General features: G+C 35.6%; 7 protein-coding genes and 1 pseudogene across 24 annotated transcripts; 6 read left to right on the top strand and 2 right to left on the bottom strand.

The window, feature by feature from the left end:
* Nucleotides 1–1,061: 1,061 nt before the first annotated feature.
* LOC104770841 (O-fucosyltransferase 2-like) lies at nt 1,062–4,219 on the top strand. 10 transcript variants are annotated; one of them, XM_087499120.1, is made up of 10 exons: nt 1,062–1,707; nt 1,852–1,944; nt 2,096–2,189; nt 2,279–2,340; nt 2,419–2,507; nt 2,638–2,758; nt 2,855–2,998; nt 3,072–3,436; nt 3,532–3,772; nt 3,867–4,219. In XM_087499120.1, the coding sequence occupies exons 1-10, from the start codon at nt 1,345–1,347 to the stop codon at nt 4,170–4,172; spliced, it is 1,878 nt and encodes a 625-aa protein (XP_087355246.1). In that variant the 5' UTR covers nt 1,062–1,344; the 3' UTR covers nt 4,173–4,219. The 10 variants fall into 10 exon arrangements, with proteins under 10 accessions (XP_087355246.1, XP_087355252.1, XP_087355248.1 ...); XM_087499126.1 differs by having other exon boundaries at nt 1,074–1,707; nt 2,093–2,189; XM_087499122.1 differs by having other exon boundaries at nt 1,109–1,707; nt 1,852–1,950.
* Nucleotides 4,220–4,673: 454 nt separating this feature from the next.
* LOC147946582 (NEDD8-like protein RUB3 pseudogene) lies at nt 4,674–5,065 on the bottom strand (annotated as a pseudogene).
* Nucleotides 5,066–5,695: 630 nt separating this feature from the next.
* Nucleotides 5,696–10,314, top strand: LOC104770832 (hyperosmolality-gated Ca2+ permeable channel 1.3). Of its 6 annotated transcripts, none has more exons than XR_015588781.1 (13): nt 5,809–6,065; nt 6,654–6,859; nt 6,967–7,037; nt 7,146–7,301; nt 7,384–7,519; nt 7,604–7,705; nt 7,788–7,907; nt 7,994–8,074; nt 8,161–8,501; nt 8,586–8,831; nt 9,026–9,261; nt 9,447–9,680; nt 9,822–10,314. XR_015588781.1 is itself a non-coding variant. In XM_087499116.1 (13 exons), the coding sequence occupies exons 3-13, from the start codon at nt 6,967–6,969 to the stop codon at nt 10,074–10,076; spliced, it is 2,067 nt and encodes a 688-aa protein (XP_087355242.1). In that variant the 5' UTR covers nt 5,809–6,065; nt 6,654–6,859; the 3' UTR covers nt 10,077–10,314. The 6 variants fall into 6 exon arrangements, 2 of the variants coding, with proteins under 2 accessions (XP_087355238.1, XP_087355242.1); XM_087499116.1 differs by having other exon boundaries at nt 8,937–9,261; XM_087499112.1 differs by having other exon boundaries at nt 5,696–6,065; nt 6,654–7,037; nt 8,937–9,261.
* A 694-nt stretch (nt 10,315–11,008) lies between these two features.
* On the top strand, nt 11,009–15,388 carry LOC104770809 (lysine-specific demethylase JMJ26). Of its 2 annotated transcripts, none has more exons than XM_010495266.2 (13): nt 11,009–11,367; nt 11,508–12,029; nt 12,141–12,256; nt 12,347–12,446; nt 12,566–12,698; nt 12,782–12,845; nt 12,934–13,636; nt 13,715–14,044; nt 14,125–14,406; nt 14,491–14,563; nt 14,653–14,738; nt 14,836–14,955; nt 15,037–15,388. In XM_010495266.2, exons 2-13 carry the CDS (start codon nt 11,523–11,525, stop codon nt 15,109–15,111), a joined length of 2,589 nt encoding a protein of 862 aa, XP_010493568.2. In that variant the 5' UTR covers nt 11,009–11,367; nt 11,508–11,522; the 3' UTR covers nt 15,112–15,388. The 2 variants fall into 2 exon arrangements, with proteins under 2 accessions (XP_010493568.2, XP_087364523.1); XM_087508397.1 differs by having other exon boundaries at nt 11,264–11,432.
* A 1,285-nt stretch (nt 15,389–16,673) lies between these two features.
* LOC104770787 (glycosyltransferase BC10) lies at nt 16,674–19,201 on the top strand. Of its 3 annotated transcripts, none has more exons than XR_015595178.1 (10): nt 16,674–17,116; nt 17,186–17,302; nt 17,387–17,487; nt 17,601–17,672; nt 17,813–17,894; nt 18,039–18,119; nt 18,220–18,261; nt 18,434–18,490; nt 18,586–18,725; nt 18,817–19,201. XR_015595178.1 is itself a non-coding variant. In XM_010495250.3 (10 exons), the coding sequence occupies exons 1-10, from the start codon at nt 16,832–16,834 to the stop codon at nt 18,982–18,984; spliced, it is 1,152 nt and encodes a 383-aa protein (XP_010493552.2). In that variant the 5' UTR covers nt 16,674–16,831; the 3' UTR covers nt 18,985–19,201. The 3 variants fall into 3 exon arrangements, 2 of the variants coding, with proteins under 2 accessions (XP_010493552.2, XP_087364522.1); XM_010495250.3 differs by having other exon boundaries at nt 18,579–18,725; XM_087508396.1 differs by having other exon boundaries at nt 16,675–17,116; nt 18,579–18,725; nt 18,824–19,201.
* A 1,161-nt stretch (nt 19,202–20,362) lies between these two features.
* On the bottom strand, nt 20,363–22,366 carry LOC104770778 (uncharacterized). The gene is made up of 7 exons (XM_010495239.3): nt 21,927–22,366; nt 21,766–21,832; nt 21,504–21,550; nt 21,180–21,267; nt 20,948–21,081; nt 20,755–20,853; nt 20,363–20,662 (listed from the first exon to the last, which is right to left on the bottom strand). The coding sequence occupies exons 1-7, from the start codon at nt 22,200–22,202 to the stop codon at nt 20,588–20,590; spliced, it is 786 nt and encodes a 261-aa protein (XP_010493541.1). The 5' UTR covers nt 22,203–22,366; the 3' UTR covers nt 20,363–20,587.
* A 1,638-nt stretch (nt 22,367–24,004) lies between these two features.
* LOC104770769 (uncharacterized) lies at nt 24,005–24,798 on the top strand. The gene has a single exon (XM_010495228.3). The coding sequence runs from the start codon at nt 24,103–24,105 to the stop codon at nt 24,526–24,528; it is 426 nt and encodes a 141-aa protein (XP_010493530.2). The 5' UTR covers nt 24,005–24,102; the 3' UTR covers nt 24,529–24,798.
* A 792-nt stretch (nt 24,799–25,590) lies between these two features.
* LOC104770759 (putative pectate lyase 2) lies at nt 25,591–27,300 on the top strand. The gene is made up of 4 exons (XM_087499110.1): nt 25,591–26,307; nt 26,395–26,498; nt 26,596–26,734; nt 26,830–27,300. Exons 1-4 carry the CDS (start codon nt 25,615–25,617, stop codon nt 27,043–27,045), a joined length of 1,152 nt encoding a protein of 383 aa, XP_087355236.1. The 5' UTR covers nt 25,591–25,614; the 3' UTR covers nt 27,046–27,300.
* The last annotated feature ends 43 nt before the right edge of the window (nt 27,301–27,343 follow it).

Genomic DNA, 27,343 nt, shown 5'->3' with positions numbered 1-27,343 from the left:
TACTTTAATGTAGTAAACCAACTTCTCTTCAAGCACCGTACCTTAATGTAGCTAATGATGATAGGCTTTAGAGATACATCAAGGTCAGGCTTCTAAATTCAATAATAAGTGCTAAAGTAAGAGTCTAAATCATCAAATGGTAGTTGTAACTTATAATCAAAAATGTTTCTACTTTCTACTTTGTAGAATATAGATGTGATTTATAGCCAACTTTTCTTTAGGGGAGGTATTGGTTTATGATTTAGAAAGAATTTTAATGACTTTATGTTCTTGCTGATTGTTAGAATCATAGAAAATTGAAAGTTAAAAATGAAGGATTCTAAGAGATTGTTTAGGAAGTTTTTTAAAATCTTGATGATTTGTTTTTTCTAATCTTGTAAAATCTTTCTATTTGATGAAAGATTTTTCATGACTTTTATTATGAAGGAAATGATATAAAATCTTAAACCAATAACATAAAATTTGAATTCATTAACAATCTAAGATTCTTTTGTATTACTTGAATAACATAAAACTTTTAATGACTTTATAAAACTCTTAATCCAATAACACTAGATTTATCAAGATTTTAGATAACTTTTTACAAATCCACAACCAATAACACCAAATTTTTAAAGAATTTTTAAAAGTCTTGATTGAATAACAACATATTTTACCTAACTTTTAAAGTCATTAAAATTCTTTCTAAATCCTAAACCAATACCTCTCCCTTAAACCCATTAAAAGTTAGGCTGTAAAGATACATCAAGGTCCCATGCATGCACTAATTAATCAATTTTCAAATAAATCATCTACTGGTAGATTGGTTTTGTTAATGGGTTATTCTACTAGATCTGCTAATTTGAAAGCGAAATAACACTTATGACTTAACTTTATATGTTTAACAAAAAAAAAAGACTTAACTTTATATGTATAGTAGAAACGTTTATAGATAGATCCTAAAACCTATAGTTAGTCCATATATTCTGTCAAGTAGCATTTTTAGTAGAATTTAGTTATTTTTATGTTTTGATATTTGCAAAATCTGTTTATGGTCTATTACAGAACGTGTAGTTTTCTGTATGGAGAAAACGAGAATATAAATTTCAACATGCATGCATTGATGCATATGGGTCTAAAATTAAACTAAGATTAAACGTTAATGATATTCGAAGTTTCGAACGAAGAATATAATATATAGACTCACTGAAATTCAAATAATATCTCTCTCTCTCACTATCATCATTAACTTCGGCAAAGCTTTCGCTTTCTTATTTATGGCAATTTCTTACATCGATCCTTTAGTTTAGTCTCTCTCTCCCCCTTTGTCGATTCAGACACAGAGAGGAGAGAGAGACAAACAAAATGAGACTTTTGTTGATCATGGGACAAGAGAGACTTGACGACGAAGAGAGACCCGAGTCACCTGATCTTCACGTCTACGGTGGTACACCGTCTCATTCGCCGCGTCTAGGCCCGATCCGGTGTTCTGCATTCGCCGGAGACCTGATCAATCCAAAACAAACGATAAAGCGAGGGAACAAGAAGAGAATACGAGCTTGTTCCGAGAGAGGAACGGCTAAAGCAGCCATTGGCGTTATCGCAATTTTGGGTTTCTTTTGCCTCATTAATTGGTTTATGCTCTCTCGCCTTCACGAAGGTCGTGTCTGGCTTCGAAGAGGACTCTCTAAGAACCCTAACCGGAACCCAAAACTGATTCTCTCACAGGTCAATGACCTGTTTTGTCTATAATTACTTATGTTTCTTGTGTTACACTCTTTTCACATACAAAAATAGTTTTGTTTTTTTTTCTTGTGTCTAATCTTAAAGTTTTAATTATTCGATCTAAATTTTTGTTGTTGTGTGAATCAGAAGGAAGAGCGTAAAAGGTTTGAAAAATCAAAGAGGAAATATAATGGAACATATGGTCGGATGTTGAGTTTGGCTGCTCATGCTTTGGGAGAGGTAAATGTAATCTTCAAAAACCAATCTTAGACTTCCTTTCGCCATAACGCTGTTTTGTTACTTTTAGTTCTATTTTGCGTTTGTCAAAAAAAAAAAAAAAGTTCTATTTTGCATGGTAACGGTTATTGTAATGGTTTTTGATTTTTAGCAGAACAAACTTGAGCCAAAAGACTTATGGCAGGAGCCAAGGGAACAAGCTTCGGCATGGAAGCCTTGCGCTGAGCAACATTCTTGGACTCCTGATGGTTTCTTTCTCTCTCCCTCTATTTCTCTCTTTAAAATTGGATCAAAGCTTGTTTCTTATGGAGTTTTACATGTCCTGATCGATCTTTAGATGGCAAAAATGGATATATAATGGTAACTGCAAACGGAGGGATTAATCAACAAAGAGTTGCTGTAAGTTTTCTTCTCCTCGTCCTACAATTTATATTTAAAATTTCTCTAGTGGACTATAACTATTTCATTTCTTCACAGGTATGTAACATTGTTGTTGTAGCTCGACTGCTCAATGCGACTCTCGTCATTCCCAAGTTCATGTTAAGTGACGTTTGGACAGATGCAAGGTAACTATTGTAAGCTCTCCGTCCTCTATCTCAAACTAGCTATAACCATTTTCAAATCATATATACTTACGACAGAAGACTTGGCTTTTACATTTGTAACGGATGTATTGAACTTTGATACTTCATATAGTCAGTTTGGAGATATCTACCAAGAGGAACATTTTATGAAGTATTTGTCTCCTGATATTCGGATAGTAAAGGAACTACCAAACGATCTTCAGTCTTTGGATCTTGAACCAATCGGCAGTGTCGTGAGTTTTACATATATATATTCTCTCCCTAATCTTGATGCGGACGAGTCTCATCTTTCTTTTTGTTCATGTTTTGTCACTTTTATCTCTCTTAAGGTGACAGATATAGAAATGATGAAAGAAGCCAAACCAGACTTCTATATGAAACACATTCTCCCTATACTACTCAAGAACGGAGTAGTCCATTTTGTCGGATTCGGAAACCGCTTAGCCTTTGATCCAATGCCATTTGAGTTACAGGTAGATAATTCTTTCAGTCCTCTGCATTCCCATCTCTAGTTAGCTTCTTTGTGCTAAACTTTTTTGGAAGTAGAGGCTTCGGTGCAGATGTAACTTTCACGCGCTAAACTTCATCCCGAGAATACAAGAAACTGCGGCTTTGCTTGTGAGGAGATTACGAGGAAGCGGATCTTACGTTGCACCTCTTGATCAACATCTTCTAGGTCCAAAATTCGCTTCCTCAATCTTGGACAATAAGTCGTCTGATCCTCCTTTGCAGCAGAAGGGTGCTTCTTCTTCTTCTTCTTCTAAGTACCTTGCTCTCCATCTACGGTTTGAAATCGACATGGTGGCTCACTCTCTATGTTACTTTGGAGGAGGCAAAACAGAACAGAACGAGTTGGATTCTTATCGCCAAAAACACTTTCCATCTCTTTCAACTTTAACTAAAACAAAAAAGTTTGTTCCTTTTTACTTCAGACTCAAGCTTCCTCTTCCTTGTCTTCAAACCTAAACCTAAATTACTCTGTTTCGGTTTTCTGTTGTAATTTAAGGTTCCCATCTGCTGATGTTTTGAGGACGGAAGGACTTTGTCCGTTAACACCAGAAGAAGCCGTGCTTATGCTCGCGGCTCTCGGCTTCAACCGTGAAACCAGAGTTTTTGTAGCTGGCGCAAATATATATGGAGGATCAAGACGGTTAGCCGTGTTAACAAGCTTATACCCGAACCTAGTAACCAAAGAGAAGTTACTATCACAATCCGAGCTACAACCATTCAAGAACTTTTCATCTCAGGTAATAACAAAAGCAAAACATTTCACATATAGCTTAATTTGATCCGTTTAAGACCTCAAATGTTTTTTTTTTTTTTTTTTCCCTTTTGGTTTAGCTAGCGGCTTTAGATTTCATCGCTTGTGCTGCGGCAGATGCGTTTGCGATGACGGATCCAGGGAGTCAGTTATCATCTCTAGTATCGGGCTATCGGATATATTACGGAGACGGGAAGATGCCGACGATAAGACCGAACAAACGGAGACTTTCGGACATATTGATGAAGAACAGTACGATAGAGTGGAACGTGTTTGAGAAAAGAGTAAGGAAAGCGAATAGACAAACAAAACATGTATCCGCTAGACCTACTGGACGCAGCGTTTACCGTTACCCAAGATGTAAAGAATGTATGTGTCATGCATGATAAAAAAGATCAATAATAATAAAATTTCATGATTTTTTACTTTCTAACTATTTTTTGCCGTCCGGTTTTGATTCGGTTAATTGAGATGGTTAAAAGAAACCGATTAACAATTTTTGTTCCAAAAAAAAAAATGGTCTTCTTTTTGACAAAAAAAAAATGTTTAACCCATTGATCCTAGTTTTGTGTTATCGTGTTTGGAATCAAAACGTTGTTCCGTTATATGATCGAAGATATTATCAAGATTTTGGTGTAACATTCTGATTTACCAGAGCGGATTATTTGCATGCTTATTGTTCTATTAGTAATCAAAGTAGGCAAAGTTCAGAATTTCATAAAATCACAACCGACCTATTAATATCAATTGTAAAGAATGCCAAGAATTTTGGATTTTTTTTTTCTATTGGGGTTTGCCATCTGTTTTTTTTTCTAGTGAGTTTCACAAAGATTTCGAAATCTTACATAAAATTCAATCAAAAGTACGAAAAAACTAACGAATTCCTCTAAAAGTAGGCAAAAATCAGAATTTTTAGTAGAACCACAACAACCAATTATTAACATGGGGGAATCCAAAAATAAGAAAGAAAAAAGAGAGAGAACCAAAGACAATAGACATAAACCGAGACATGTTCAACCAAAAAACCTAACCACCTGTAACAGCAAGAGCGAGATGAACTAGACTACCAGGTTCGAGGTTGTAATGTTTGGCGGTTTGGTTGTCATCAACAAGTTGTGTCCCGGTGAAGACGAGCTTCTGTTGAGAAGGATGAATGACTTTTTTTTTCTCTTCGATCCATTCCTTGATCCAAGCAATCGAGTCCATTACATCAATCTCGACATCGATTTCTGTACCTGTTAGATCTCTCACTTTGATCATCATCTCCATGTTTTCTCAATTTTTCTTTTTTTCCCTATCGCTCTGATATCCATAGATAGTTTTATACAACCCTCGAATGATTTGGAAACTTTCCTTTTGGGAGTTAAAAAGGTTTTCTAGCCAAGGAAGGTTTTGGAATAATCTCCTTTGTTATGAATAGGAATATTCAAAGTATATATAGACTAAAAACCCTACAAACGATAAAATCTTGACAAAAGGAAATCTCTTTCTCACTAAGATAATGTGATTGACTTGAAATATACCTTTTCCTTTTAAATACTCAGTTGTTTTTAATTAACAAAAAATGTTGTTTGATTGATTGAATCTATATATTGGTTTTCTTGGTTAAGTTTTGTTTAGGCTAACTTAACACAACCGTCAACCAACACCCACTTAATGCTAAAACGCTGTCGTTCTTCATTCCCCGCTTTTCCACTCAAAATATGAACGTTGCTAGTGGATCATATTTGAAGTGGAACGTGCAAGTCACGCTCAAAGTTCGGCGCGTGACATTATCAACAAATTCTCAATCGACGGAGAAATACACGTGGCACGTACAGGAAATACAACCGTTGCCGCCCCCACGTGGCAGATAGCTGAATTCGTGATCAAATCTAATAACAATGAACTTAAATTAATTGATTTAATTACTGCTAATGACGAAATTAACTTTGAAGAAAGAGCCAGATAGAAAACTCTGACTATACGCGAGACCAACATCATCACCTCATTATAATAGTATTTAATTAAATTCACCCAAATGCGCTAATCAACAACAACCAAAAAAAAGTGTCTTCATCTTCTTCTTCCTTCCTCGTCCTCACTTTATTATTATTATTATTCCTGAAGATCCGTGTTCTTTCAGCGTATTTACACAGCTAAATAAAACACACAGCGTCTCTTTTTTTTGGTTTATCTTCAAAGAATCAGACCGATCTCTCTATCTGCTCTCTCTGTTCCCTAAAGAGTTTGGTGAATGCTTTTCTCAAGCTTCTGAATAATACAGTGACAAATCCAAGGTATCCCCTTACTTCTTTAATTTGGTTTTCTAGTTTTTGTCTTTTTACAAATTTTTCTCCTTCTTCAATTTGGTATTTAAGTAAACTAATAATAACTACTAGTTAGATTGCTTATACAGAAATTTTAGGAAAAAGTGTATTTTCTTGTCAGAAAGATACGTTAGTTACTCCAACAACAACAACAACAACAAAAAAACACAATTTTTTTTCTGGGTTTTTGGGTTTCTTTTAGAGATTTTGATTCTAATCCCTTGTTCAATGTACTAGTTTCTCAATTAAGCTTTTTTTTTTTATAATTATTAATGAGTGATGTTATTCCAAGAATGTAGAGATAAAAGTTCTATCTTTTTAGAAATGCTGTGAATAACAACTCTTTATCAATTCCTCCTTATCTTCTTCCTTTCTCAAAAAGATTTCACAGGTTTACCATTTAAAAAAAAAAATCTTTATAAATATAAATTTCCATATTAATTACTTCTTCCTGCTTTAATAAATACACAACACAACACGCCATTTTAATGAATCTTTTGTAGGTGAAAAAGCTTTTGTGATTTCAAAGGTTTTTTTTTTTTTGAATCGATTTTGCAGGTGAAGAAGCGTTTGAATTCCAAACCGGGATTATTAGATTTGAGAGCTAAAGAGTTAAGAAAGAGAAGAGATGGCAACACTAGGAGATATTGGATTAGCAGCAACGATTAACATACTCACAGCCATCATCTTCCTTTTGGCATTTGCAATCTTGAGGATTCAACCTTTCAACGACAGGGTTTATTTCCCTAAATGGTATCTTAAAGGTATTAGAAGCAGCCCTTTGCATTCTGGTGCTCTTGTCAGCAAGTTTGTCAATGTCAACTTAGGCTCTTACCTCCGTTTCTTGAACTGGATGCCCGCTGCTCTTAAGATGCCTGAGCCTGAGCTTATTGACCATGCTGGTTTGGATTCTGCTGTCTACTTGAGGATTTACTTGATTGGGTACTTATGTTTTTGTTAATTTGATTGTGAAAGGTTGTTGCTTTAGCTATCATGGTTTCATCTTTTTTAAGACTTATTGTTGGTTTCTCTGTTTTTTTTTTTTTTCAGGCTTAAGATCTTTGTCCCCATTGCTTTACTTGCGTGGTCGATTCTTGTTCCTGTCAATTGGACTAGTGATGGTCTGCAACTAGCTAAGCTTCGTAATGTAACATCTAGTGATATTGATAAGCTGTCGATATCGAATATCGAACGTGGTTCAGACAGGTTTGCAAATCATCACAAACAAATCTCATGTCTGATTCTTTCTTCCTCCTACGTCTTTAAAGTTTGTGTTTTTTTTTTGAAGGTTTTGGACTCACCTGGTGATGGCTTACGCCTTTACATTCTGGACTTGCTATGTTCTAATGAAAGAGTACGAGAAAGTAGCTGCTATGCGTTTGGCATTTCTCCAGAACGAGCAACGGCGACCTGATCAGTTCACGGTAAAGCTATTATTATATATGATCACTAATCAGTTTTGTTTCATGCTGTTATAACCTTAGACTGATCCAGTTTGTTTTTCACAGGTTTTGGTTAGGAACGTACCAGCAGACCCAGACGAGTCCATTAGTGAGTGTGTGGAACATTTCTTTCTAGTTAACCATCCAGACCATTATCTTACACATCAGGTTATAAGCTCATTCATTCCTTAGAAAGATTCAGTCTTTTTTTCACATGTTGTGTTTAAATCTTACAACTTGATTTATCCAGGTTGTGTATAATGCAAACGATTTGGCAGCATTAGTGGAGCAGAAGAAGAGCACGCAGAACTGGCTTGACTATTACCAATTGAAGTATATGAGGAACCAGGAACAAAGGCCAAAGATAAAGGTAACTGAGTGGTCTTAGACAAAAACTTGAGAAAAGCTTGTCTCTTGTCTCTGAACTGTCTTATGTTGTCTTATTTGGTAAACCAGACGGGTTTTCTCGGGCTATGGGGCAAAAATGTTGACGCAATCGATCATTATATAGCTGAAATCGAGAAATTAAACGAGCAAGTGAGTATCATCTGTCTTCTCATTTCTTGCTACAACACCTTTCTCAGTTAAAACTAGTCGAACCTGACTTAGCTTTTCTTGAGTAGATATCGGAGGAAAGGAAGAAAGTAAAGAAAGATGACTCGAGCATTATGCCAGCAGCTTTTGTCTCTTTTAGAACACGGTGGGGTGCTGCGGTTTGTGCACAGACTCAACAGTCGAGTGATCCGACCGAATGGTTAACTGAATGGGCTCCCGAGGCAAGAGAAGTGTTTTGGTCGAACCTCGCGATACCTTATGTCTCTTTGACAGTAAGAAGACTTATAATGCACATTGCATTCTTCTTCCTCACTTTCTTCTTCATGATTCCTATAGCCTTTGTTCAATCCTTAGCAAGCATCGAAGGCATCGAGAAACATGCTCCGTTCCTCAAATCCCTCGTCGAGAAGTAATGTTTCCCTCTCTCTCTCTCTCTGTCTCTGTCTCTCCACTCCTTGTCTACTTAGATGTTTGAATATGCTATGTTTTGCAGGGACCTTGTTAAATCGTTTATCCAAGGTTTCCTACCGGGTATTGTGTTAAAGCTCTTTCTAATATTTCTGCCAAGCATTTTGATGGTAATGTCCAAGTTCGAAGGGTTTGTATCGTTATCATCGTTAGAGAGAAGAGCGGCTTCTCGATACTATATGTTTAATCTCGTCAATGTCTTCCTTGGAAGCATAATCGCTGGCTCTGCATTTGAACAGCTCGATTCTTTCCTCAAACAATCCGCAAATCAGTAAGCTTCCGCTTCCTTTTCTCCATGTCTCTTGGGGGGGGGGGGGGGGGGAACGTTATATAGATTGTTGAGCTTATGTATTTGTTGCACTTGTCACTTGGATAGGATTCCTAGGACGGTTGGAGTAGCAATACCGATAAAAGCAACGTTTTTTATCACATATATAATGGTGGACGGTTGGGCGGGTGTTGCAGGGGAGATTCTGAGGCTGAAACCTCTCATCTTTTTCCATATAAAGAACTTCTTCTTGGTGAAAACTGAAAAGGATAGAGAAGAAGCAATGAACCCTGGACAGATCAATTATCATGCGACAGAGCCTCGGATTCAACTCTACTTCCTCCTCGGTCTTGTCTATGCCCCTGTGACTCCTGTTCTACTCCCGTTCATTATAGTCTTCTTCGCATTGGCCTACCTCGTATTTCGTCATCAGGTTAGTAAACAAACACTGCTCCCTTCTTTTTAACATCTTCAAGATTATTTTCAACTCAACGGATAAAGTGTTAAATTTTGTCTTCTTGATCTTTTTGGCTGTCAGGAGAGCTATAACAGAATCACACAAATACTTCTTCTCTACTTCTTGAACTTTCTTGTTTTGCTGATTATGGCTTATTGCAGATCATAAATGTGTACAATCAGGAATATGAAAGCGGGGCTAGGTTCTGGCCCGATGTCCATGGACGTATAATAGCAGCATTGATAATTTCGCAAGTCCTTTTGATGGGACTACTGAGCACTAAAGGAGCCGCTCAGTCCACGCCATTCCTCCTAGTCTTACCGATCCTCACATTTTTCTTTCACCGGTTCTGCAAAGGCCGGTATGAACCAGCATTCCTGCGTCACCCTTTGAAGGTTAGTTAGACAAAAATATCACATTTTTACTCAAACCAAGGTTTTATCATCTGTTTAAGTAAACACTATTCTGGTTTTATGTGGCTGATTTTGGTTAAGAATATATTTTTGATTGAGATATCATGTGGTCTGGTTTTACAGGAAGCAATGGTCAAAGATACATTGGAAAAAGCTAGAGAACCAAACTTTAATCTGAAACCTTACCTTCAGAAAGCATATATTCATCCGGTTTTCAAAGACGACCACTATGAAGACAGTCGGTTTGATGATATGTCCAGTTATTGCGGGGAGGATTCGGATGATGAGTGTGTTACTGTGCCAACGAAACGTCAGTCACGGCTAAATACTCCGGCGGCTAGCCATGTTAGCCGCGGTTCCTCGCGTTCACCACCGTGAAAGTGATAAAAGAGACTCCCATTGATTCACTTAAGCCAGGCTTGGGTTTATTATACCTTTACACAGTATATAAAGAAATTGGAAGTAACATGTGGGGAATTTTTTTTGTTTCTATTAGTTTTTTTTTTGTTTTTTTTTTAGTCAGATTTTGTATATGATGAGAATATTTTTGGTTCTGACTTTTGAGTACGTTTTACATTAAATATTTTTAAAATAAAATATATATAGTTTTCTGAAATTCCATTGGATATGTATGTGATAATTGTTGTCATGTCGAGGAAAAACAAACCAGTGCTAAGGAATCTATATCCTTATTGCCCAACCCCAACGCCTCAACCATAGAAGTGTATCACACATCTGTCAATACCGAACAGGCTCGAAATTTAGTTTCTATTTTTAGTAGATATACTACTCCCAAAGTTCCGAAATTATGCGTGGTTTTTTTATAACAAAAAAAAAACACAATTTTTTTTTTAGTTTCTTTTGATAAGTCAACACTTACAAGAAAAAAAAAAAGAAAAGAAAAGAAGATAAGAGTCAACACTGTATTGTAGAGTATAATATTATTTTTAGCATTGGCAAAAAAAAAAAAAAAAAATTTAGCAAAAATGGTTATACGTATTTATTCTCTTTAAATGCTAACAATTCAAAAAAAAAAAAAATCTGACCACCATAATAATAAATGCAAAATTGAGTAAATTACTCTCATAAATATAGAATGGTGACTGGTGGAGTAGTATACATTCTACATAGGAATAGTTTATTTCCATCTTTTTATTTCCAATGTTTATCTCCATCTTATTATTATACACACAAACATATAAAGAAAAAAATATTTTGGTTGAAAGAAAATTATCAAAGAAAAACATATTTCTTTATATTCAACTTTATTAACATATATATATATATATCTGTGTATTATTTACAGAATTAGACAGCCTAAAATTACACCCATGATTGATTGATATCAATTCTAAAAACAGCTTTAGAAAAAAATCTTTACTCATAAAAATCTGTAATTTATGCATAAGATTTTATCCATATATTGTGTATTTCGATGAGTAATTTAAGTTTGAGTAAGAAAAAAGCTTTGGGTGGATGTGACGGAGAGCGAATCAGTGGCTTCGGGGACGCGCGCGCGTGGTTCCACTCATAATCCGAACGTACGGGGGGGGGGGGGGGGGGGGGGGGGGGGGGGTAGTAATACGAATCAGTCGGTTTAGCTACTTTTTAGAATCGCTTCTTCTTCCTTCTTCCTCTTTGACTAATTAAATCACCTATTTCAGCTCAGGTATTGAATCGCTTCTTCTTCTTCCTTCGTGCGAGAGAAAATCCTATAATCTTAGAGACTTCGGTGTAATATCCTTTTTCCGGTTGATTTTTTTTTTTTAAGGCTAATCCATTTTCTGTTATTGACATTGGATTTTGCAGGTGAAATTGAGAATTATGAAGAGTGTAGTACCTGCTAATGGAGTGAACAATGGTGTGAAGGAGATTTCAAAGGGAACTTGTTGGCTGGAGAAGAAGAAGAAACCGGTTAAGGCAACGAGTCTCAGCAGTGGCTCATCGGATTTAGAAGAAGAGAGTAACGCCGAATGTGTGAAGCGAGTGTCTAACAAAACACGGAAACGCTCTAAAGCTGATGAGATTAAACCGAAATCTTCAAGAAAGAAGAGACGAGTAGGAAGTGGTGGTGATGTTGAATGCGAGGGAAGGAGAGCTAAAGAAGAAGTTGTTGTTGTTGATGATGCAAAGAAGAATCGGGAACTAAAACTCCAAGTTGCTCCTTTCACCAAGGCAAAATCTCGTAGCAAGAGCAAGAATTCAGATATTGCGGATGTTTGGTTTCCTGGTAACGAGATAGATGTTGTTAGCGCTTCCAGTTCGCGTTTTGATTCTCATCTGAAAATTGAGTATTTTATTGACTGCAGAAGCATGACAAGGAATTTAAAGGTTAAAATTTGTTCTTCTATACACAACCAGAACACATGATGTGTGTGATGAAACTTTACTCAACTACTTTTGTCTGAAAATCGTGTTTCTTTTTTTGCTTCTCCTACGCAGGCAGATTTGGGAGATCTTGCAATATGCCATCAATGCTCTCAAGGGGAAAGAAGATATCTTTTCATTTGCACTTTTTGTGAAGAGAGATTGTATTGTCTTCCATGCATAAAGAAGTGGTTAGTTTTTATGTCCTAAAGTTTTATTACATTCTTTCTTCTGTCTATGTGCTTCATTATCGTTTATACAAAACTCGCGGTTTGTCACAGGTATCCCCATATGACCAAGGATGGTGTCATAGACCAATGTCCCTTTTGTCGTAGAACTTGCAATTGCTCCTCATGTTTGCATTCGAGTGGATTAATCGAGGTATGATTGTATTCTTACCCAAAGGATTCATACTGAGATTTCTCACTATGGTTGATTCTTGAAGTAATTTGAAGACAACAATCATGAGTGTATCCTCATATGATCTGTTTGTCTTACAGACATCAAAGAGAAAGCTCAATAACGACGAAAGATTTTATCATTTTCAATACTTGATTGTGTCAGTGCTTCCTTTCTTGAAAAAGTTTTGCAAAGCACAAGATAAAGAAATCGAAACCGAGGCAAAGTTTCAAGGTATATATAGTGTGATCTTCCTCTGCTACTAACAGAAGATTTTTTCTTGCTACAAGATAACGTAATTGATATGTTCTGTATAGGAGTAGTGACTTCTCAAGTTGATATATCCGAGTCTCTCTGCTCAAATGAAGAGCGCGTCTTCTGGTAAGTATCATCTTTTTGCATGTGTTTGAATAGTTACATGATATTAGATTTATTTCACATATTACTGACTTATCATTTTTCTCTGTAGTAACCACTGTGCAACTTCAATTGTTGACTTGCATAGAAGCTGTACAAAGTGCTCTTATGAGCTTTGTCTGAACTGTTGCGAAGAGATCCGTGGAGGACGGCTTTCAGAACGCCCGGAAGTCAAGCTACAATTCGAGAATAAAGGGAGCAGATATATGCATGGCGAAGATGCAGAACCAAGCTCGTCTTCTGTTTCTGAGGATGAAACTAATAATATTACATCCATTAAATGGAATGCTGATGAAAATGGAAGCATACCCTGTGCGCCAAAAGAGCTAGGCGGTTGCGGTGAATCTGTGTTGGAGCTTAAGAGAATCCTACCAGTGACTTGGATGTCAGATTTGGAGAACAAGGCAGAGACATTCTTAGCCTCTTATACTATGGATCCGATAATGTCATATTGTAGATGTTCATCTGATTTGGAGGAGAGTATGAAGAGGAAGGCAGCTTCAAGGGACAGATCCAATGACAATTACCTTTACTCTCCTGATTCTTTTGATGTCCTGATGCAAGAAGAGCTTCTACATTTCCAAGAGCATTGGTCCAAAGGTGAACCAGTGATCGTTCGAAACGCCCTTGACATCACAGCTGGTTTAAGCTGGGAGCCAATGGTGATGTGGCGGGCTTTATGTGAGAATGTTGATTCACCAACTAGCACTAACATGTCTGATGTGAAAGCTATCGATTGTTTAGCTAACTGTGAGGTAAAAACTCATTTCTTATAAAGTTTTTTAAAGGTGTTTTAGAGGTTCTGTAGCTCATCTTGTTTCTTATTATTTCAGGTGAAGATCGATACTCGATGTTTCTTTGAAGGATACAGCAAAGGAAGAACATATGGTAACTTCTGGCCTGAGATGCTGAAGCTGAAGGATTGGCCTCCTTCAGACAAGTTTGAAAACCTTTTACCTCGTCACTGCGATGAGTTCATTTCAGCATTACCGTTCCAAGAATATAGCGATCCTAGATCCGGAATCCTCAACATTGCTGCAAAACTTCCCGAAGGAATCCTTAAACCAGATCTTGGTCCAAAAACCTACATTGCATATGGGATTTCAGATGAGCTCGGTAGAGGCGATTCAGTCACTAAGCTTCACTGTGATATGTCAGATGCAGTAAGTTTTCGGAATTCTTTACACAATAATGTTAAATACAAATGTAGTTTGTCAAATATATAAAGGTGTCTTGTTTGTAGGTTAATATCCTGATGCATACGGCTGAAGTAACAATAACTGAGGAGCAACGAGTTGCCATAGAAGCTCTGAAAGAGAAACACAAGCAACAGAATGAGAAAGAGCTTCAGGAGCAAAATGGTTCAGAGGGAAAAGAGATTGTGAGTTATGAGAATGGGTATCATGATGAAATTGGAGGTGCACTTTGGGACATATTTAGAAGAGAAGATGTTCCTAAGCTTGAAGAGTATCTAAGGAAGCATTGCAAAGAATTTAGACATACTTATTGCTCTCGTGTGAAAAAGGTTAGCAAATATAAAATAATCTGGGAAACGTTTCATTTCTGAGTCTCTAGTAGGTTATTTTGGATGATAGGATTCTTTTGTTAGGTGTATCATCCTATACATGACCAATATTGTTTCTTGACCGTGGAGCACAAAAGAAAACTCAAGGCGGAATTTGGTATGATTTACTTGTAACTGTAATAACTGTGACGTCCAACATTGTAGTCAGTCATATGTTTGTTTATAATTGTTATCTTTGAATATAAGGGATTGAGCCATGGACATTTGTGCAAAAGCTAGGAGAAGCAGTGTTTATTCCAGCGGGTTGTCCTCATCAAGTTCGGAATCTCAAGGTTATTATTGTTTGGATAACTTTTTGTCTTATAAACTAACTTTTTCTTATTGTCTTTTTAACTTATGTAACGGATTTTTAATGTGGATTTGGAACAGTCGTGCACAAAGGTAGCTGTTGATTTTGTTTCCCCAGAGAACATAGATGAGTGTCTCCGTTTGACTGATGAGTTTAGACAACTACCTAAGAACCACAAAGCCAGAGAAGACAAACTTGAGGTGAGTATTTTGCGGTGATTTCTAATTTTGGATTATTTTTTTGTTTTAATCTTCTTTGAATCTTTTGCCATGTGAAAACAGATAAAGAAAATGGTGATCTACGCAGTGGAACAAGCACTGAAAGAAGTGGAGACATTATTGGCAGATCTCAACTAAAAAGCTTCACTATGGCTTTGTTGTAGTTGTAGGATTGGCAGCAGAATTTTTTTTGTAGGATTGTAAAGCCATGACTATTTGTAGTTGGCTTTTGCTGTTGGGATATATATTATGTAGAAACATGCGTCTCTTGAAAACAATGATTCCTTTTTTCAAATGGGGATTTTGATGTAACTTTTTGAATTGGAGGCCATTGTTTTTTTTGGCAGATGAATATTTGATGTAATCTTCTTTTGAAGAGCAAATGAAAAGGTTGAGATATGGTAACATCACAAAATGTGTAGCCGTAGTTTTGACTTCTTTTTTTTTTTTTTAACAGACTTCTTCTTTTTTTTTTTGGGTTATTTTAAACTTTTAATTAATGTTACCTTATAAAATGCACATTAATCCTCAAAGTTGAATCTATATTAACATTTTTAAAGTACATTTGGTTTATGCCCTTTAAATTTTAATTATTATTATTTTTTTTACAACAATAACCCCTATAGAAATTCCATAAATAACATTGCAGAAAAACTCAAATACTAAACTTTTTTAAACTGACTAACATTTGTTACATTTATTGCCATAAAATCTTAACAACATCTATACATTCCGATTTTTCCAAAAACAAATCTACCCATTAAAGTTTTAACTCATTAAATCTCTAAAACTATTTTATGGATGCTAGAATCTCTCAAATTTAAATGATATACCACAAATTTTCTATAACAAAAGTTTACAATCTCAATAATTATATTAACATTAATAAATTTCCTAAACTGAAAATCTAATCTATATATATATTTTTTTGAAATACATTTTGGGTTCTACCCTTTTAATTTTGTTTATTTAAAATTTTAGTCCCTACAAAATTGCACTAAAAGCAAGAAGTAAAATATTGTAAATTGACAGAATCATTTTTTTCATAGAAACTAATTAATTCTACTTAAATTCCTTATTAATAGCAAAATTCTTTTCTATATATGTATTCCAAAATAAAAAAAATAGAAAAATCAATCATTAAATTGTATACACTGAAAAATAAACAATCAATTAAATTAAATAATTATATATCAAAAAAATAGTATTATTTTAAATAAATAAAACAGTTAATTATTCTGATTAAATATACATTATACAAACAGTTATAATTCATAATTTTAGTGTTTTTCATGATAAAATTATAATACTTTAAGAATAATCGTATCACTAAATATAAAAAGATTAAAAATTAAAAATATATAATTTTATTATTAAATTAAATACCGCTAAAATCAACTATCATTATAAATAAAATTAAATAGTTGTCCCGTGGTATACCACGGGTTAAATCCTAGTATTTTTTATTTGTTTAGAAGGAAAGTAAATATGTCTTGGATAATTAATATTCTTAGTCAAATTGTAAATAACATACTACCATATTGTGACATATTTGTAGTTGAATTTCAATTTAGGACAACAAGAAAGTAGTGTTTTCAACTTTTCATATTAACGTAGACCCCACCTAACTTAAAAACGTGTACGCGCCTTACGACGTCGTTTTCAGAAGGTTTATACCGTCTCTAACTACCATCTTCGTCTACCTTTCTTTCTTCTTCTCTCAAATGTTTAATTTCCAAATAATTCAGTTTCCGTTTCTTCTGAACCTTTTTATTTGACTTCAACAAAACCCTATAGAGAGAGAGACAGTGAGAGACTCGAATGATCGCGATTTTATCAAGGTACTACTACTACGACAATGACGGGGAAACCACAGCCGCAGATTCAGCCTCCGTCGTCACGTCGCGGCGTCGTTTGGCTTGGATGGAAGCTCGTTATCGTTTTCTCCGCCGCGCTTTGCCTTTTCGCTCTCTTAAGGATCCAACTACATTACCATTCCGTCTCGACATTGCCGCTCTCCGTCGCGAGATCTCGTACCACCCCGCTCCGTGAATACTCCGGCGATCTTCGTCCCAAGCTCGCTTTCCTTTTCTTAGCTCGCCGTGATCTCCCTCTTGATTTTTTGTGGGATAGTTTCTTCAAGGTCGTAGTTGACCCAAGTCTTTTGATTTTAGCTGTTCTTTCAAAATTGCTGATTTTGGTGAATTTGTAGGGTGTGGATCATGCTAATTTCTCAATCTATGTACATTCGTTACCTGGTTTCGTGTTTAATGAAGACACTACGCGGTCTCAGTATTTTTATAATCGCCAATTGAACAATAGTATTAAGGTGAGTCTTCATTTTTAGAACTGTTCCTAAGGATTAAGAGTGGATTGAATTGAAAAACTTAGGATGAGTGTGTTTATTATATAGGTAGTATGGGGAGAATCAAGCATGATTGCAGCTGAAAGATTGTTGTTTGCTTCTGCTTTAGAGGATCAGTCCAATCAAAGATTTGTTCTTCTCTCTGACAGGTGTGGTGCCTTCTTCTTTCAGCATTACTCCATTGAGTTCCCTTTTGCTTGCGGAACTGTACATATGTGATTTACGACGCACTTATTTCAATTTGCTTTCGTCTGTTTTGCAGATGTGCTCCGTTATATGACTTTGGCTATATATATAGATACCTTATCTCTTCACCGAGGAGTTTTGTGGATAGGTAGATATGCAACTCTGAATTTTTATGAGGTTTCTTTAGTACTTCATATTTGATATATATGGCCTGATTGATAACTGGTGTATTATAAGAGGAGTTATTTAGATGAATGGTAAACTATGTTTGTTGCTTTCTATTTGCAGTTTTCTTCATACAAAAGAGACACGGTACAGTGTGAAAATGTCTCCAGTCATACCTGAAGAGAAATGGCGAAAAGGATCCCAGGTATCTTCATTGTCTTGCTTGTGAAACTAACATTGCTGAATTTGATTGCTTACCAAGATTTCTGAAGCATCAAATTGTGAGGGACAAGAGGTTCCTTTTCACTTCATGAAGTTTTAAATCTCATTCTTGTTTTATCTATTACAGTGGATAGCTTTGATCAGAAGTCATGCAGAGGTCATTGTAAATGATGGTATCGTATTCCCGGTTTTTAAGAAATTCTGCAAGGTAAAAATTAAGCTTTATGTATATTTAATTCCGCTCGTGACTTTTTTTTTTTGCTGAAGAAGCAAGAGATTTATTTGTTAATTTCTCTTTTGGTTTGCAGAGATGTCCACCTTTAGGTACCAATGAGGCATGGTTGTTTCTTGTAAGTGATACTTTGAAGTTGGCATTTTTCATTTAATAGCAGCCTCAACCAATTATGTTAATGCTTTGTAACAATCTAAAGAGTGTCTATGAACACTTCCCTCCATTGATTTACCTCTTTTTTTTTTCATAATCAAATGGTCTGGATTTTTTTACATTTGATGTGAATTCAGAAACAAAAACGGCGCAACTGCATCCCCGATGAACACTATGTGCAAACATTGCTTACGGTAATCCTCTCTGATAAAAATCTCTCCCATTTTTGTTTCCATCTATATAATCCCATATTGGTTATGTATTCCAAACTGATATTTTCAGATGCAAGGACTAGAGAGTGAAATGGAACGACGAACGGTGACATATACTGTATGGAACGTTTCGGCTACAAAATATGAAGCCAAATCTTGGCATCCCGTCACTTTCACATTTGAAAACTCTGGCCCTGAGGACATTAAAGAAATAAAGGTACATAAATTTTTTCCTACTGGTGATCAAAATCACAACCAAATGAGATCTTTTGAGTAATTTTGTCGTTCTCGTTCTTTTCTTGGGGCAGAAAATAGACCATGTCTATTATGAGTCTGAATCTCGAACTGAATGGTGTAAGGCGGATTCAAGACCAGTCCCGTGCTTTCTTTTTGCAAGGAAGTTCACGAACGAAGCTGCTATGCGCATTGTGAGGGAAGGGCTAATAGGAGCATCAACAAACATAACCTTATTATAACTCAGCAACAGTGTAGGTCAAGCAACAGAGAGTATACATAGAGTAGGGCATAGCATCGATTTATAGAAATCCCTCATGAGTGTGTTACTTAATTGATTTTATATATGACGCTTTTGAAGAAACTAACTCAATGAATTTTCTTTTACTTTGGAATCTTGTTTGGGTGCTAAATTTTCCCGAAGAAACTGGCTTCAATTAATATAAAATACGTTACGTTTAGCAAGTGTTATACCTCTCTTCCTAAGAGGTACAAGTAATGTTGAGAAAAGAAGTAACACAAGTAATTTTTTGACCTCCCCGTCTTCGATCAACCAAAACCTGAGACAGATGGCTTTTAGACGACCACTGATTACTGATACTAATCGTCATCTTCATCGTTTTAACCACTGGCGTTAAAAATCGCCACCGCGGATGAGCCTGTTCCAGACGCCATGGCCACACCAGTTCCACGCGTTAATGTTTATGAATTACTCCGGCGATGATTGACCTTTGGTACGACTGGACCAACGGTCGTAATTTCAATATCATCCAGGAGCAGCTCGGTGGCATTACAGGCTACGACCTTGAATGGAACAACGGTACATCCTTCTTTAACACGCTCTTCTTTAACTCTTTGAGAGGTTTGAGTTTTTATTTTCGTATGAAGTAGGAAATTGAAATACCTTAGGAGAGAATTCTAGGTTTTGGCTAAATTCAGTTGGTCAAAGTGGAGCTCTCTCTCTCTGCAGATTCGAAGTTCTCTCTTGTTTCTTATTACTTCACTCTAACTTGGTCATTCTTTTCACAAAATATCCGTATTTGTGGTACTTGACTGATTTTGATATTTGACTGAATCAATATGACCAATGTAACTCTTCTACCTTCTGATTCTTTTGCTGAGATAGATTGATTGATTAATTCTAGTTGATTCAGTCAATAGTAGATTTATATGAACTTCTTTGATTTGGTGTTTTAGATTTGTTGTTTAAAAGCTAATTAAGATTGTAAATCGATTATTGAAGAAGCCTTGACTAGAAGATAAGTGCTAGATATGGTTTACTTATACTGCAGAACTCCCAAAGCAATTAGTACGTGACTTCCTTTGGTAAAAAGATTAAGATGTTGTTGGGACAACTTTTTAAATATTCTTTATAACTAGCATCGTACATTAGCAAGTTTATAAGGGCCAATAATAAGATTTGGGTGTATAAAGCCCCAAATGAACAAATTGTTTGTTATTTATTCTTAGAGCAAAAAATGTCAAATTGGCAATGATGAACCTAATGAATTAGAAAAAAGATTTTCGCATACAAATTTTCATGTTTTTCCAAGAACAAAAAAAATTTACTAGTTATCAAAAAAAATTTACTAGTTATCAAAAAAAAATTTCATGTTTTGATTTGGTTGTACACACTTCTTCTCTTTCTTTATAAATAAAGGCAAAATATGTGTCAATATTTTAACTCTCAGGTAAACGTACTCTCTTCCTCTTTCTCTCATCAAACACCAAAATTATCATCTTACGATTAATTCTTGTGATGTGTAGGGTTTTACAAGTCTTGGCAGGTTGTTTATTGGGATGTTATGAGTCTTATGTATCAATCTCATCACCCGCCAGTTTACTTCATTTCTTCTTAGGATACTCTCTCGCCCCAAAAATTGTAGACCCTATTCTCACATTTGTGCTTCCCAGTTCAATCTGTAACTCCCAAAGCCATTAAGAAAACTCTTTAACATTTTGAACAGATCTCATAACTTTTTTACTTGAATCAACAATCAACAACAACTTACGGCTAACTCAAAGTCACCAGACATCCCCATAGATAGCTCACACTGCTCCTCCGGTATTCCAAGCTCCTTACACACTTCACTTCTGCATTTCGCAAGCAACTACACATATAATATAATAAGAAACGAACGTGAGCTCCTTTTAGTGTTGTAAAAATATTACCAAACATGTTAGGCTCAAAACAGATTATATAACCTTGAAATTCTCTGGGGTTGAAGTGTAATCAGCCATCCCTATAGTCATCAACCCGGAAAACTCGAGATTGGAGCAAGCTTCCTTCACGTGTTTCGCCAGTCCTACGCATCCTGAGGGTTCCACGCCGAATTTAGCTGAAAGTTTCAGTTAAGAAGATCACCTCAGATAGTATTAAGAAAAGGTGAAAGCTGGAAAACATTCAAAGTTGAAGAAGAATTTCTCAGACTCTTACACTCTTCGCCACTGGTATTCACTTGGACCAAGACTTTCAAGGGCTTTCTTCCGATGTTTCCAACCACACGATCAAGCGTATTTGCAATCTATGAAGCAAATTTAGTTAAACAAAATCAGTGATTTGGCACCATGTATATTCATAAGTTAGTATGGTTTGATCTAATTGAACTCCCAATGCATCTTTACTTTTGTCATCACATCGAAACAAACCCACGAGATTTCATGTTTTTGTTATCTAACACCTCGAAGGAGCTATAGAACAGTTACAAACCAAATAACAAAACCCTTCTCTTACAATATACAAAAAAGAGAACTTTTTTACCTTTTCATCATCAACACTTTCCACCATCACAAGGTTAGGCACTCCAGCTAATCAATCATGCAACCAAATCAAAGAATTCAGAACAAAACATACCAAAGACTAAGAGATTTCAGTAACAAAGTGGCTCATATTCAAACCAAATTTAGTGCCAACGAATTGAAGAACTCAAGTGTGGAGTTTTAACATCCAAATTAGTAACTCACAAAACTGATTGCAAGAAGAAGAACCAAGTAATAACCAAATGGGCAAAAATCAAATTTACTTAGTAAAGGTTTCACTTTGTTGCTCTGCAAATTCCCAATGAAATGCCACTCTATATCTTCTGGAAGCTGCAAATTTCCAAAAAATTCAAATTCAAGACTCTTTCAATTATCCAAAGGATTCAAAAAAAGATTTTGCAAGCAGAGAGAGAGACTCAGAGACCTGAGGTGCCTTCTCGATGACCTCTTGCACATAGTTCTCTCCAAAAGACCTATGACCAGCGTCGTATACTTGACGAATCAGAGAAACTGGTTTTGTCTTGCTCACCGCTACGACCCGTACTCGATCCGACGCACGACCCGCTTTCTCCGCCGCTTGGTTTACTCGCTGAAACACCGATCTCAAAGCCGCCACTCCATCAATCGCCGCCGTCGATGACATAGCCGATTCAACCACGTGTTCGTTCTCGGGCTTCTCTTCGTTTTCTAGATCGTTCATCGAGTAAATCAATCACTGATCTCTTCTTTCTCACAGTTTTGTGGAAAGAGATTACGAGTGCGACGCCACTGAAACAAAAGAAAAAAAAAAAAAAAAAAACTAAAATATGGTTACTTTCGAGGATCGAACTCGTCACCTTTAGTTAAGTTAACGCACTTGTTTCTAAAATTGTCGTCGCGTGGCGTGACTATTTAAACCAATAAAACCGAACCAAAATCAATTGTACTTTCAAAACCAATAAAACCCAAACCGAAATCAATTTTAAGTCAAACCCCTTTGGTGCTCTTATAACGGCTTTAATTTGAATAAAGGATTCACGTTTCCGTGTATTACAGATAAGTGTCATGAGATATTTGCAATAGAAACTACAACTACTTAGAGCAATGAAACAAGTTGTTCGTGAGAACAAAAAAGGGTAAATTGTTGGAAACTGAACACACATATGTTTGATGTTCATTTTTGTCTTCATAAAATATCCTGATTGTTTACCACTATATCATTCAACCATGCATTGTCTTTCATATATTTCCAAGTCTCTGAGAGAGAGCATGGTTAACTTAGTTGTGCACTTGTGCTACAATGTCACAGTCCCAATTTTTTCAGTTGCAGTAATGTCCTTTGAATGTGACTTATTTTGTACTTGTTTTGAATACGAAAATGTATTAGGGTCCCAATATCCCACCAAGACCAAGTGACCAAGTGTTCAAAGGGTCAACGCCTACTCGAGTGCTCTCATAACCGATTTTGTTCAAGTTTGAACAAAGATTCATGTAGCGTGTATTACGGAAAGCTTGTATTGTACTTTGTATCTTTTTCTCACCGTATATTTTTTTTTTGGGTACTTCTAAATTTATTTTTTGCTTCATATTATATAGTTAATAAAATAATGTGGAGTAATTAAATGAGTAATGTTCAACCTTTTGACAACAACAAAAAAAAAAAAAAAATGCAAAACGCATCCTAAAGGCTAAAGTGTGTACAACAAAAAGACGAAAGACTTGGTTTTGTTGGGAACTTTGGATAGTGGAGTTCCATATGCACTTTAGAAAACATATCTTACTAAAATATCTACATCTATACTTTCCTAGTTTCCTATATTATCTTTAATATTTATATAAATATTTTTCTATATGAAATCGAAACATTATAATTTCTAATCGAATTAACAAAAAATAGTTATTGGTTTTCTAAAAAAAAATAGTAGATAAGTCCTTAGAGCTTTTTAAACTAACTTATCTGGCTTGTCATGATCGGGAAGTGATCAAATTCACTAAGGGAGGCGATCGAGACGTTACAATAATACTGTAGTTGGAATAACCTTTTTGCTAATTTTTTTTTTTTTTTTTTTTTATTTTATTTTATTTCTCTAGATAATAATAAACACTTGGATATATATATATCCCATTGTCTGATCCTTAGCAAAATATCTAGATATTTCCAAAATATTGTTGCTATTTAATTTGAAATTACGATAACATATATTTGGACACATGTAAACTGATTGTATAGCTAAACTATACAATTGCAAAATGAGAAAATGAATGTCATGTGTTCAACTGTTGTTCTGCCTAATTTTAGATATTTATTCAATCTTTTTTTCTTCTACGCGAGCCTAACTCGTTTATACTTCTGATTTCTGAAATCTAAACTCTTCGAATTAAATTGACCACTCCACTAAAAGAGTCTTAAAAAGTCAAATAGTTTTCTTAGACGACCTAATTGTTTAACAAACTTTTCTTTTGACCTATATGCATCATTCTCTCGTCTATAAATACCCATTCACGTCGTTCCTTACTCTTCACCTAAAAACAAAAACATTCATACACACACAAACACAAACAGATACCAAAGATTTTGTATGTAATTTCTCTCCTTTGATTTCTTATCCACAAGTAGAAGAATGAATACATTCAAGATATCCTATTTCATTATGGTACTCATAGTGGTCTTAGCCATTGCTATAACACTCAGCGAACCGCTAAGGGTCGAGGCGAAGCATCAAGACAAGAACAGTCATCAAGAGATAGCCGCTACTGCAAGGAACAAAGGTAGGAAACGTATAGGTGCAGCAATGACATGTGACAAAAGCTCCAAAGTATGTCGTCTCAAAGGCAGTCCAGGTCGTGATTGTTGTCGTAAGAAGTGCGTCGACCTGAGAACCAACAAATTGAACTGTGGAAGATGTGGAAAAAGCTGTCAATACTCGGAGGTTTGTTGCAACGGATATTGTGTAAACCCAATGTTTGACAAGAGACACTGCGGAGGTTGCTTTAAGAAGTGTAAGAAAGGGAGATCGTGTGCCTATGGGATGTGCAGCTATGCATAAAGAAATAATGCGGTATAAAAGGTCATTAGAAAGAAAAAAAGAATTTTAATTTGTTGGTTTAAATTGGATTAAATTCATATTATACATACAGATCGAAATTCAAAGATTATATAGCTAGCTTAAATAAAGGTCGAGTACTTGCTATAAAAGATAGAAAGTCTTGTAAAAGTTTGTCATCATTATTATATTGTTAATTTTATTGATACGCCCATGTCTCATGCATGTTAACAATCCAATGTATAATTATTGAATAAAGTTTGAATTTATTAACTATCTTATTCCTACCTAATTAAAAGGACTATTTAAGATAAATTTTAAAGCTTTATTTTCCACTTCAAATCCAAATTATCCTAATCTCAATCTCTACTTGTAATACCAACATAAAAGTGAAAATGATCGAGGAAGTGTACGGATTTGACAGAAGTTGACTTTAGTGCCTATACGAAAAGTGATGATGATGCCAATTTCTAAATTCTAATTGCCGTCTCAAATAGTATTCTATATACTTTTCTTAAAAAATATTACTCGTTTTCAGTCTTATTAGAAAATAAACCACCATTATATTAAACAAGTTGAAGTATTTACCACTTTATTAAATCTGATCATTGGCACCATGTTGTATGCGTCGACCGATACCATGCATGTCAAAAAGCAGTGTTTTGTATACCAAACTGACGAATCACAGACTACTGACTATATTTATATATAACTAGGAAATAGTGATCACTAATTCTTCTCTAAACTTAAAGTTTAACTTATAAATAAACTTATTATATAGAATTATAGATGATAATTAATTTGATATGTAACCAAAGTCAAACCAATCCATCTTCATCTCAAGCTCGTGCAACCACGTCTGTCTATAACAAAGAGCATTGATCAAAGAAATATATATAGCGAGAGAAGTTTTTATTCAAATGATAATATTGTTTCCTATCATTAGTCAACACGATCCGTGTGTCCCACCTTCTCATCTTTCAAATTAGAAACGTAGTTGTATATTTATAATAGCTACTGCTAAGTACATTCGTCTATATATATATTTGCACACATATAGTTCAATTGAAGCCTCACATCTTCTAGCAAATGGCTTCACTTTTCTTAACAGTTTCACTTCTCTTTGCAACTTTCTCTTCTTCTCTTGTAGAAGCTGCTTATTACAGTAATGGTTACACTACCGTTCCCAAATTATTACTAAATCCTATCGATTCTTGCTGGCGTAGAAATCCTAGTTGGGCGTACAACCGTCGTGCCCTTGCCGATTGCGCTGTAGGGTTTGGAAAAGCTGCGGTTGGGGGAAAATACGGGTCGATCTACGTGGTTACAAACCCATCAGACGACCCCGAAAACCCTAGACCCGGAACTCTTAGACACGCCGTGATCCAATCTAAACCACTATGGATCACATTCGCACGTGACATGGTCATAGTGTTGCGAAACGAACTCATCATGAACAGCTACAAGACGATCGACGGAAGAGGTGCAAAAGTAGAAATTGCATATGGTCCATGCATAACGATCCAACATGTGAGCCACGTCATTATACATGGGATAAGTATCCATGATTGTAAACCGGGTAAGTCAGGTCGAGTGCGGAGCAGCCCGACTCATATTGGCAACCGGAAAGGATCAGATGGTGATGCAATCGCTATTTTTGATTCTTCACATATCTGGATTGATCATTGTTACTTTTCTCGGTGTCAAGATGGTTTGATCGATGTGCTTCATGCTTCTACGGCCGTTACTATTTCTAACAACTACTTCACGCAGCATGATAAAGTAAGTTTATATCTTACATAACTGTAACTTTTTTTATAATGTATTTTGAATATTTGATGATAATTAATTTGCTATGTCATTATGAAGGTGATGTTACTCGGACATAATGACAATAATGTGGAGGATAAAATCATGAGAGTTACAATTGCATTCAACCATTTTGGACCAGGTCTCATTGAGAGGATGCCGAGGTGAGTATAAATATTTTGTTACTTAGTTTAATTGAACCAGACTAGAAAAATGTTGACATGGATATGTAATTGATAATATGTCCTGATGACGTGGCAGGGTGAGGAGAGGGTATGCGCACGTAGCAAACAATAGGTACGAGAAATGGCAAATGTATGCGATCGGAGGAAGTGCTGATCCAACCATTTTTAGTGAAGGCAACTACTTCGTTGCTTCTGATGACTTAAGCAAAAAACAGGTATCTTCATTTTTAAGGCATGTTAATGTATTTATTGCCAATGATTTTGAATTACAATAGTATATATATGATTATATTCTTTTGTATATCTATAGGTGACAAAGAGAATAGATAGTGGATATGATTGGACGAGATGGAAATGGAGAACGTCCAAAGACGTTTTCAAGAACGGATTCGTGCCTTCTGGCTACGGAACCGTCACACCATTGTACAGAAGAGCAGAGTGGTTTCCTGTGTCCCACGGATCTCTGGCCCCTTCTCTTACTTCTTCCGCCGGTCCTCTCCGTTGCTACTCCGGCAGGATTTGCTAACTAATTATATTCAACTATATGGCTATATAGTGATTATATATAATGTTTCATAAATGTATGTAACGTTTTGTTTTGTTAATTTTTATTTCCTTTCCTTTGAAACAACGAAGCGGAGTTCTTGTATCTGAGGTGCGTTTTGTGAATTCTTCAGTACCCGGGAAGGAATTCGTATTATCTTGGAGGATTTAAATATTTTTGTATTCTTTCAAGATTTGTATAATTAAAAAGATTTGAAGTTGACTATGTGAAAGAGTACATAGTATTTTGATTTGATGTCCATATGCTTGCAAAAGTTTTC

This window comes from Camelina sativa, chromosome 3, assembly GCF_030686135.1.
Source record: "Camelina sativa cultivar CO46 ecotype springtype chromosome 3, ASM3068613v1".
Classification (NCBI taxonomy): Eukaryota; Viridiplantae; Streptophyta; class Magnoliopsida; order Brassicales; family Brassicaceae; genus Camelina; species Camelina sativa.
Note: the sequence above shows the minus strand (reverse complement) of the source record. Positions and strands in the feature narration are given on the sequence as shown.